This window comes from Strix aluco, chromosome 16, assembly GCF_031877795.1.
Source record: "Strix aluco isolate bStrAlu1 chromosome 16, bStrAlu1.hap1, whole genome shotgun sequence".
NCBI classification, from domain to species: domain Eukaryota; kingdom Metazoa; phylum Chordata; class Aves; order Strigiformes; family Strigidae; genus Strix; species Strix aluco.
Window position 1 is genome coordinate 528,533 of NC_133946.1, and position 12,529 is coordinate 541,061.

The 12,529-nt window shown below is 35.7% G+C and overlaps 1 protein-coding gene across 7 annotated transcripts in view; it reads right to left on the bottom strand.

The window, feature by feature from the left end:
* The window catches only part of SBF2 (SET binding factor 2), a 302,371-nt gene that overhangs the window by 98,578 nt on the left and 191,264 nt on the right, over positions 1-12,529 (bottom strand). For all 7 annotated transcript variants that reach the window (XM_074841630.1, XM_074841634.1, XM_074841633.1 and 4 more), the window contains 4 exons: positions 12,230-12,328; positions 7,825-8,029; positions 5,453-5,562; positions 3,785-3,934 (listed from right to left, as the gene is read on the bottom strand). In XM_074841630.1, coding sequence (XP_074697731.1) covers positions 3,785-3,934; positions 5,453-5,562; positions 7,825-8,029; positions 12,230-12,328 — 564 coding nt within the window. The remainder of the gene's footprint in view (positions 1-3,784; positions 3,935-5,452; positions 5,563-7,824; positions 8,030-12,229; positions 12,329-12,529) is intronic.

The window sequence follows — 12,529 nt, forward strand, 5'->3', positions numbered from 1 at the left end:
GTCAGGAGAAAAATTCTTACTTAGGGCATGACAATAAAGTTTTTAGGAAGTGCCAATGACAACTCCTAGCAGAGACAAAAGCAAATAACTGGGGATTTGACTGCCCTCAATCAAAGACATCTACTTTAATCAGTGGCAATACAATATCTATGTAATTTTGATCTTCCTGCTACTAAGAACGATCAGAAATACTTCCTTCATTTTAATTTCAGCAGCAGTAGGCTGTCAATACTTCTCAGACACAGAGACATAATAAAGCATGTTTTTAACACTTTGGTATCAACTAACTGCATCATGCCTTACCTTAAACGTATTTGTCACCTAAAGTCTACCACAAGGCTTGACATGCAGCTGCCTACCTGCTAAATAAGGCAGATTAATATGAAACTCTGTTGTACTATTCCATGGATCATAGGCCTATTAAAAATTTGCAGTGAGGTCCTGCCCATTATCTATCTAAAGAAGAATAGTGCAAAAGAATGCCACTATTGGACTGTGAGACTCAAGCTGACAAACACCAGAGATCTGGAAAGCCCAAGTTTTGCCATCTCTGGAGAAATCAGTAGAATACCATCCTCCCTTCCTCCCAGTTGCAAAATGGCTAGAGATTGGATACTTGGGGAAATACAGCCTAAGTAATTTTTCACTGAAATAAAACAGTTATTAACCTTAAGCAACTGTATGAATATTTTATTCTTCTTCCTTAACATGTTCTCAAGCACTGGTAGCAGCCATGTCGCACCAGATATAATGAGACCAGCAACAATATACATGGAGGGATTATTACTAGCATTTTGTTAACGTACTGCTCTTCATCTATGAAACGAGTATACAGAAGCTCTGAAAAAGCATCTGACATTTATTTTTATGGACTCCAGTAAAACAAGAGAATACATTCTATTAAAAGAAAAAGCCTGACACTAAACAACCAGGCAAGGCTTGAATAGTAACAGAGGGATCTGCAATAAACTTGCAGCATGCAATCTTCCTAGTTTTGTAATATGTGGCACTGTTCCCAGTAAGACAAAGAATTCAGTACATGCCAATAATACAGTTTCTTGTTCAAAATACACTTTTCAGAAATGGCTAACCTGTATCTCTTGAAATACACATGGTCTTCAACAATTCACATTATGAGTAGCAGAGGTTTGGTCACTGGGGAGCATCAGATTTCCTATCTGCACCAGCAGGTGAGCCAGCAGCGACGTATTTCCCAGGGACAACCATCAGGCTGGGGCTTGCTGCCCACTCACCCCAGCTCAACCCAGTGTGTACACAGCAGAGAGCCAGGGCTCTGCCCAACCTCTCGATAATGGCCGGCACCTTCCCCTCCTCTCAGCTTCTGCAGCAGCTGCTATATGCCTCCTGGCCACAGCAACATTCCAGTTTGTATATTACAGAAGCCAATGGGAACATGCAATAACGTTAACAGAAAAATCTGTGACAAGACATTTGGTGGTAAGACTGAGACAGTTTCTAGAATTCCAGCAGATCGGTGAGGTCTCAAAGCAATACTGTAGTCTAACTCCCCAGAAAATTCCATCATAATTAATGCAGTATTTCCCTAAATCTTGATTACATTTCCAGTTAAGACCACATTTCTTAAATTAGATTTTTGTATCTTTTTAACAGACACTGTTTAAATTATTTGGTCTTACGACCTGCAGCTAACAGAATTCATGTCTCTAGAGCAAAATGCTGACTTGCTGAGTCCCACTGCAGCAAGGGCAAACTTAAAGTCTTGATAATGTACTTTTTTCTTGAACTGCTACAGGGAAGCTCCAAAATGTCAAAATTCACACATTGTTCCAAATACAGTTGAGCAAAGTGCATGGACAAATTATAAATCATGCTTTTAACTTAATAAATAATTTCATGCGTCATAAAAGTAAATGTGCTAAATACTTGCTTCTAAATAGCTGCCCAGTGTCAGGAGTTCAGATGTTTTCATACTGGCCAAGCTTACTCCTGAGAAATGGAAACTTCCATTTTATATTTTCAAAGATATGAAAATAATGTTGGGGGGGGGAAAGCATAAAAACTGTGCCTCCTTCCTTGATCTATCTGTTTACTCTGCATGAATTGAGTTGTATTTGCCAGTTTTACTGAGAAAAAAAACATTCTATTTTAACTTCAGTAAGACTTCAGACACATTCATTTCTATGAACATTAAGGTTCTTGGGTCTTCAAGTCACTGGGAAGAAGAATAACATTTATCTCCTAAACAAAAATTGGATTTTATTGCTTTATTAAAAGATAATGTCAGTATTTCTTTCCTCAGCAAAGAAAATTTCCTCAACTCCCCATTTTCCTCTGCCATCTGTTTTGTACTAAGATACAGCAAACAAAGGGGATTTGTATTTTGTTCCTATTGTTTAAACACATATCTATTTTTTTAACCCAGGAACAATCAAAAAAATAGAAGCAAAAACTGTGGCACATCTAGACAATGCTCTTTCCTGGTTTGAAAGAAAATTTCTAACTCTGGAATACACAGCAGGTATTCCATTGGTCATGACTTTGGGCAGAGAAATACAGTTTCACAGACAACTTCAAGTTTTCTTCCAACTCTGAGGCTAAACTTAGAGCTTGGAAAAGGCCAATGCCTGTGCCAAAAAAGCACACTCTGGTACATGCTGTGTAATTTTTGCCAACTGACTTCAGTTTTAATCTACTAATTGTAGATAATTTTACTCCAAAGACCACTTCTCAGGCAAAGTTGAATTTTGTTCCGAACAGTAGAAAAATATCTACTGTGAACAAACACAAAATACAACAGACACTAAAACTTATATTTGATGGTGACCTGAGGTAGCATTTGTTCAGTCAATGCTAATTTATTTCTATACTTAAGTGAAAGCTGTATTTAGCACTCACCTTTTTAAAAGTATGGGTCAACAAACTGCTGCAAAATCATTTCAGCGGCTTTTAGGTTAGAGGTGAGTGGGGTTAAAATACTAATGTCTCAATCAATTCACTAATTTGATACAATAACTTAGACAGGGGCAAGGAGGGAAATTATAACCAAATGTAATCATATTACAAATTTTAAAAAATGCTATTACATTCTCAGATATCACACTGAAAACACTGATGTCTATAAAACATTTCTGGACAACGAATTGTGAACAAGTAAATCTAAAACAACAATTATTCAAAGGAAAGTCAAAAGAAGTTGTCCACATATTTTACTCTGCCACCATATGTTGATGTCTATTCAGCACAAAATTATTCAATTTATCAGTAGAATAAATTAGTAGATGAACTGCAAACACCTTCAGTGAGTCTCTGACAAACTAAGATGTCACCAGGACAAGCAGAACTACATGGAAGTGGAAAGTATGCTTTCTTCTTGAAATACGTTAGCACTTGTGATGACAAAGAGGACAAACTTGCGTTTTCTTTAACTGAGCAGTGAGTGACACATTTTATGAGCTCAGAGTTGAAAATGATCTGGAAAAGCTAACACCCACTCAGTAAAAAAGTACTTCAAGCCATTAAGATGAATCACTTCAATACTTATAAAAACTAAATTACATCTAAATTATTAATAATGTGAACAGTTTTCTTCCTGTTTTTTGTATCAGGCAGATCTGTATAGACCTGGGCATTTTATCCTTTATTCTTTCAACAACAAAATACCTTAAATCCACTGTCAAGTAGTATCTGCTACACCATTCTAGTACATGGTCCTATAATTTAAGTAATTTGCTTCTCCACATCACTAAACAATTTTTTGTTTATCATAACAACAAACAAAAATCAAAACCTTCATGCACTGTACCTGCAAAGCACAGTTCATCATTCGCACAACGTAGTCAAACTGCTGATGGTCCAGTATTGCTCGATTTTGTTTAACATGCAGGCCTAACTCCTGGGTCAGGCAGTGCCGAGCTGCCTTTCCTTTTAGAGCTCTCAGAGCGGCCGGCAGGGTCTGGAGAGAAGAAAATCTAACTTCACGAAAATGAAATAAAATGGCACTATTCATACTGAATATCATTCACTCTTTATTAAGAAACTGCAAGTGACAGTATAGTAAAGAATAACTTTGGAAATCACTCATTACCTTGAATATCAAACTTTCACATAACAGTTGATTTAGCTTGAGTTATTAAGTATTACATTTTTCCCATTTTTTTTTCAAACGCATTAAACAGCATTTCTCATCTACACCTGCAAATAGAAATGATTGAATACGGACAGGCATTGAATGGATGTGAAATCAGAAATGGACTATTGTGCATGAGAGCAAGTGCTCTAATCTGTACCAGCCAGGCTCAAGTTAGCCTATCAAGGCTAACCAGCATGTTTTTTGATAAGCAGTGAATGACAAATGGCTGTAGAAGTGGCATACCTCCCATGGCAATAAGGCCACAAGACTGTTACACAGTTTGCCCTAAAACTGTGTCAACAGAATATTTATGTCAATGTTTTATAGATGCAGCCAGTGCTACATCATTGATTATCAACTGTGGCCCTTTAGACTAGATTTAATGGGTAGTAACAGATAACTAAGAAAAGGCAGCCTGTTAAGGACAAATCTACCATGCAAGGGGACAAAAAACTACTGAAATTTTCAAGTGCCTGTAAGTTGAAAGAGGTTAAAAACTGGTGTGTTACACATGCACCAAAACTCTTTTTAAAGAACTACACATTTTATTAGGATTTTTCCCATATGCATTTCTGTAACGTAACTTGTAAAACAAGAAATGCTCATTTTCTATCTTGAGCTGCACAGCCTCAGAGATAAACAGGTGATACTTTTCCGAGAAATTAAAAAAAAAAAAAATCTTAAAATAATTTTACAGTCATTTTCATATGTAGAATTAGATATGAGTGTAAGTTTGAGTGATTGTTCTAGAATCAATAACTGAAACCTTTATGGATAGAATCTACAAAGCCTGGCAACTTCCTAATGTGAAAAAATAAGGATGTCAAGGATGACAACTCACCACTACATTTCAGTGAAGACAGACATGCCAAACATTTACATTCCCCTCTGAGTTCTATCAAATTATTGATTTCTTTAAAATCAGCAAAATTTACCGTACTAAAAATTTCAAAAGAGCACTGGTTGACAAACACCGAAACATCTATGAATGCCTTCTGTTTACATTCCCCCTAATCAATACTGCTAGACCAATGTACACCCCTCTTAAAAAAATCATGTGGACAGTATTATTTATAATGGTAATATAAATTAGCAAAAAGGGCATCAACACACTCATGTAGTATTACAACCAGGTTTTCAAATCCATTAGCTTCATATTACATAACAGTATTGCACTTAGATGACTAGTTTTATTGCTTACTTCATTCATTTAATTGGTTAAGATAGTCATTAGTATTTGAAACAAGACTTAAAAAATGTACTTTGTGACAAGGTCAGTCTCTTTTCACTCATTAGCAGAACAGAGGCTTATTTGGAAAAGTTAAAATTTTATTTTATTACCTTTTCAGTCTCCAAAAATTTGTTTTCAAAAATGAATGAGATGCAGTTTCTAACAACTTCCAGCCTTTGTGCACTGTTGAAAATTGTGCTTCCTTTTTCCATTATGGAAACTAACAAAGAAAAAGAATATACATCTGTGAAATGTCTTCTGCAAGAACCACAAAGAATACCAGAAAGTTCTTTTTAAAAAAAAAAAAAAAAATTAATGCGTCCTCCATTTTGTTCTGTTAAGCAAATACCGTTAGTAGGCATATACAGATAGGAACATTAAGATGCTAAATCTTTGGTTTTCCTACACTATCTGAAAAAGAGAGTGCTCTGAATTTTAACTAGAGCAGTTGATTCTCTTTGCTACTTGTTCTATTTGTCTCATACAGGCACAAAGAGATTCCAACCACTAACATATTACTGAAATTTATAAATAAATACAAATTAATAATAAAAAAAATATATACATGTGTGTGTGTTCTGCAGTGCACTACATAGGCTTGCATATTTTGTAGCAGTAGATAACTATTTTTTCATAAATAATTCATATGACATGGAATAAAACCTGACAAACCTGTTCTCTTATCAAGATTCCAATTTGTCAAGATCTAAAGATTATTTTCTTAACGTTTTGCTCTGAATTTTCAAGAAAATTCAGAATGGAAAAACTAACATTCTCTTTTTCTCTTTAGTATCAAGTAAATAGAATATAAATGCAGAATATGCCCTTCTTACAGATAATGAGCTCCTAATATCCAAGAATTTTGACACATAGGACAGCAGAAAGTATGAGTGTGAAAGCTGTCCCTTGGAAAAAAAAAAAACCAACCTGGAACTTTGACATAAAAATTAACTTCTTAAGAAAGAAAACCTCTTGCATCTAGTCTTTTAAAGATAGACAAGAGAGCACAAGCACATACCCATTAAATTTTCTGTAACACATTCAATGATAGAGTCAACAGCAAAGGCAGGTGAATAGAGTTCATCCTCTTCTTACATAAACCCAAAGAGAAACAGGGCTGGAAGGGGCCTCAAGATGCCATCTAGTACATCCTGCTGTCTCCAGACAGGATCAACTGTATTTATGTTATTTCTCATGTCTGCCTAATATGTTCCCGAAGTTCTGTGCTAACAGAGACTCCATGGCTTCACAAGAAATCCATTCAACTGCCTCACAGTCCTCATTTTCAGAAGTTTTTCCTCTAGTTTTGGGCTGCAATTAAATCCATTATTTCTTATCACTACACATCATTCCCTTTCTATTTTAACAGCCTCTTACGTAACTGAAGACTGCTATTATGTGTTCCCTCAGTCTTCTCTTTTTCAGTCTAAACAACTCTCCATCTTTCCTTGTAGGTCACATTCTCCAGACCGCTGGTCATTCTTGTTGCTTTCTTCTGGACTCCCTCCAACAGAACCAAAAATGGAGACAGTCCTCCAGTGTCCAAAAATGGATACAAACAGTCCAGCTGAGGTCTTACTGGGTACAATGAAAGAATTTCTCCATGGGCTTCACTGACTGTACTCCTGTTAATACATCCTACTAAGATGTCTGTCTTTTTTGCAATAGCTTTATATAGTTGGGTCATGTTTGCCCTATGATCATTATAATCTCCAAATTAATTTCTGAAGAACTGTTGCCTAGTCAGCTGATCATGTCCATGCAAGTGCAATACTTTATTTGAAGAAAAACAGTAGAGAAGGACAAAATTCAGCAGAGACTAGACACTAGATCTCCAATTTTTCAAGACTGATTTGATTTCTAACGTCATCCTTTGTAAGTTCTGCAAGCTCTGCCAGCTTCATGTGTCCTGCAAGTTTACTAAACATACTTGTTTACAACAAATTCACATTGATAAATATGACTATGACTAATAGAATTTTTCTGGCATTAAAATAAAATTGACAGGCCTACAATGTTCTTTATATTTAAATATAGGTATATTTATTTTGAGATGGATGTTATGTTTGTTCCTTGCCTTTTTAGAGTAATTTATGTGTCTTCCATTAGTGTCAAAGGAGAAACCCTAACAGTTCAAAGCTTGGTTCAGCCAGTACTACAAGTAGCCTACGGTGATATTCATCAAACCTAGATGAGTAGACAGTATCTAATGTAATAGTTCAGTCTAACTCAGATCAAATCCTTTTTTATTTTTAGTAATTATGTCACTCACACTCTGGATGTTTGACTTCTTAGTAAAGGTTGACACAAAAGGGCTTTTAAAACTGCAAACAGGCAAGTCTATTTACTAAAGGTTACTACGATCACTAAATATACTGTACTAACGTGAAGTTGGGAGCAACACATGGCAGCCATGCTAACTATATATTCAACTTACGAGACAGGAAGACAAATAGGTAAGTCAGGGAACCAGTAAACATACCAACAGGGGGACCTGCTGGAACCACGCACTTCTTGTCCCCACGGGTGGCAGAGGGGGCACCCTGACTCCTTGTGAGACCTTCCTGAAGGAGCTCCTGCACCCGGCATTCGTTGATCCGGGGGAAGGGGAGGATGTGGACCCGCAAGTGGGAGCCCTCCGTGGGCCGTGGCACTTTCTGGAATGCTATGTGGGGATTGGGATTCTCCTGCAGGTCAAAATCAAAATGTGTTACTATCTGTTTCATCCAATTTTATTGCTGTTTTGTCTATCTGTCACACCTGAAAGATTAATAAGTCAAGTATCTAATGCAGCTCGACTAATATAATGTGTCATATTCATATGACCCTTGATTCATTATCTGTAATATTTCTAACTTTGTTAAAGGCTTTTATAAAATTATTTTTGTCAACATGCAAAATTCAAAAAGAGAGTAAAAGAAAATCACTGCTTAACTTAGACTGATTTTATGCAGCTTAATAAATATTTAGGACTTGAATAGAGATTAGATTGACAATCAATCTCTTCATTAGAGAGAGGGTTAAAAAAACATATTAAAACATGCAACTCCACCAAGTACTGAGAAATATTCTCATCTTGATCAAGACTATGAAGTGAAAATTTCTTCTTCAGATTTTGTGGTATTTTCAAAGGACAGAAAAGACTTCCGTTATTGCAAAACTATCAGAATTTCCACTGTGAAAGTAAATGTTTGCCTACATGATTTTTCACTCACTTTTTTGTAATAAGCAGTCCCATGGAAAGCTTTTATCTTTACTTTTGGGTTTTCTTGCAGAGCTCTTGAGAATTAAAAAAAATTAAAAATCAGTTTCACACTGCAGAACACTGACTTATCTGTTTTATTGAAATAATCACCATACAACAGAGATGTGACTGTATGTGGGATATTGGAAGACTTGCTCTATGTAGGTAAGCTCTGCTGGCATTTGTCAACACCAGATGCAGCATCGGTGCAATATGTGTTCCTGCATGTAGACGTACATCTTCTGCCTCTGATGGTCAGCAACTGGAAAGACCATGTACATCACAAACCACTAAGTTTCACTCAACAGCCTCCACATTTGATTTCAGCTTGTTTAAAACACACTTTTCAGAAAGACATCCTGAAGAGAGCAGGATATGACAAGTCACTCTTTCTTTTAATTTTTTTCCTCAAATGGTGGATAATCTTTCCTGTTTGAGATTTTTTCTGGCCTCAGGTTGTACCTTTTCCAACATACAGCCGAGACCTACACATGGATTCTACCACCATTCACAGGATCACATCTCACGTCTTGAGAAGTATAATGATCAATCAAACAAACCAGGATATTTTCATCTCCTCATTCACATACCAGGGGTTATAATTAATCACGTTTGAATTTGCTGTTATCGAATTTGACTCTATACTGTTACTTACTACTTGCTCTGTACCGCTGCCAAAGAGCACTACTCAGTCAATTAGGTTTCTGTTGTACCAGGAGAACTAGCTTGCAATAGAATGTATAAACAGGAGCTAGCTTGGTACTTTTGTTTATGGGAGCAAAAGGCAACAAGGAGATGAAAAGCATCAACTTGAGAAATAGCAGTCAAAACAAACCAGCTACTTAGCCATACAAATTCTCTGCAGAGGAAAGCTTAATGAAAGAAGTCAAAAATCTAGCTAGGAGGATGAGAGCAGCAGATGCCAGGACATGCAAGGCAGAGAAAGAGAACACAATCTTAGCAGGGACTAACAGATGACATATAGCAGAAAAAGCCAGAAAGGGGGAATAACTAACTACTCCACCTTCCATTTCATGGAGAAGAGAGATCCAGAAAAAATATACAGAAAGAGTTACTTTAATCTTGGACATCACAAATGTAACATCAGCTGTATATGCTGTTAGAAATGTAGCTCTAATGTCTTCAACAAATGAAGCAGTATATGCTAAAAACTTGTCTAGATTTTCCACTTGTACCAGCTATACTAATACAAACATTAGCTCTCCCTAACAAACCCTGTGTCTCTCATGTATCTGGACTATCACAGCTACAATATGACGACTTAAAACTTTGGAACAAGATGTCAAAATATGTCATGCAGTGAATTTAAAATCAGGCAGCTCTAGGCAAAACTTACAGAAGCAATGTTACTCATCACAGTGCTTTATTCAAAGATAGATGTACGTATAACTACTAAAAATCGGACTTTTAAATGCACTAAGTCATTGACTTAGTGGTAGTGAAGTAGCAGGTCAATCACAATGGTTTAAATATAACTCATTCTAAGAAAAGACTAAAATGTATTAGTTTTGACACTGATTTTAAGTAATAATATAGACGAAGTTGCAGATATGCACATTCACTTATGCTTTATAGGCTCTTTCATTCTAAAAAGGATCTATATCCACTAGAAAACAAATATTTGCCATTTCCTTTGGAGTAATTTAGTATCGTAACAACAATTACATTGTTTGAAGCAATTTCCTGTATTTATGGGATAGTACCACAATAATTATATGCTTATAACATTAAAGCCCTAGCTCTTGGGGAGATCAAGACTTTTAAGACAGATTGATTTTCAAGAAACTTTAGTGCCGTACTCCTCATTTTTTTCTGCTGTATCTTCCCCAAATTTGAATCCACTCATCTCTGCCATCTGATAAAGAAGAGCAAGACTAGTTTACTTTAATATTGCCCACTGACTTTCTAATGACACTAACAGTCCTGAACATTGCAGAACTGTCAACTAATATAACTTCTGAGTGTTAACCTGAAAAAAATACCTGAATTTGGAAAATGCATGTTGCTATATACAGCACAACTATTAAATTAGTAGCAGAGAATTTAATATCTATTCAGAAACTTTTATTTCCGATTTAGCTCATAACAGAAGTTGATTCCATCAGTACTTATCAATAAGAGAATGCTATAGGATGCAGAGGTATACCATGGAATAAATAATATTTTATTACAGGTGAAATGTCATGGATGAAATGAATCTGTGTAACAAAAATTCTGATGCCTGATGTTTCTCTTCATTTTCCACAAGATACATTCTCTTATTGTAAGTCTGAAGTGTCAGTATAGGGATATCAGTGTTAAGACACTCCAGTAACTATGCCATACTACATATGGACAAGAGACAATATTTCATGCACATTTTAAAATGTGAAATGGTTTTAGTTCACAATGATGTATTTGTTCTCTCTTCTAATGACTACTATCAACAAGGTAGATTAGAATGTATATCAATTCTTGACAATTTCAGACAAAAAAAGATGGAACGTGTGAGTGAGTTAGTGTGTCTGAAGACAGACACACAAATCTGCAACTAAGGACAATATTAAAGGCAGACTAACCTCATTTAATACACCTTATTATTCACACATTCCATTCACTTGAAATACACAGATGTATTTTTCCATTCAAAATCTACTGACACAAAAGATTGCTGAATGCACTGGTTGGAAAATTTTGGATTTCCTATAGAAAAGATACTAATTTTACCCTAAACAAAGATTGCATTGACAGTGATGAAATCCTTAAAGGCAATTCATTTTGGGGAAAAAAAAAAAAAGACACACACACAACCCCCCAGAAAAACTCCAAACACCCTGGAACTTAGCAGCACTTTGTAATTCTTGTGGGTTTTTTATAGAAGTGTAGATGTAAATCATAGTTTTGTGAAAGTGGGATATCGAAAAGAAAGGGTGATAAAGGTGTTAACTGACTGTGTAATAGATACTGCTCCACAGAGCCTGAACATCCACAGGAAGTGTGAGGAAGAGGGAGATCAGCTGCCAAAGAAAGAAAAAACCAAAAAAACTGAAAGAAACAGAGAAAATCCAAAAAAACAGCTAATGGCATGGTAAGCAATTTTACAAAAGCACCATGTAACATAAATGCATGATAGGAAGGCAAGAATGAAACTGGAAATGGTATTCTAAGAAACCTGAAGAATCCAAGAAACAAGCTGTAAGAAATGAAATAGTGTTTGCTGAGCACACAGACCGTGGGGACTGGGTTGGCACAGCAGGAAAGATCTGCCAAAAGTATACATTATGCCAAACAGGAGGTACAGTTTTCATATGGATGATTGTTGAGAGGCAAGAAAGGAGAGATATTTGGCATGGACAGGTTGCAGCAGAGAAAATAACAGTTTACAAACATTATGTGAATAGACACTAAGAGAATAGAATGCTATGTAACAGTAGTTAATAGGTAAATCAGTATTTGTATATTAAACTTCCTTCATATATACAAAATTGCTGTCATTTAATGTTCTAAAGTCTTTCGTCATAATACAGATGATGACTACCACAAGCAGTCATTTCCATTTTCAGATACTGGATCAAACTCAGAAATACGGATTTTCAATGTTACCATCTCAACTCTAAAAGTGCAGCAGGTATAGTAAACTTACATTTTTGAAGAGCTGTTCTGCAAGTTCTCTAACATGCTTTATCATTTTTGGTGGATTACCTTCCTCAGCTTTAATTCTTTCGACTTCAAAGGCTACCAACTTAAAAAAAAAAAGAAAAAAGTATAAATATATTTATAATTCAGCTAAAAATAATTTCTTTCCTATTTAAATGATGAAATGTTAATCTTAAATTGAAACTGAGCAAAGAAAACCAAACACTGAAAAACATACAATGTCACGTTGCTCTGGAACATGAGACATTTTCCCTTTCTTATAGAGCTTCTATTATCAGATTTTATA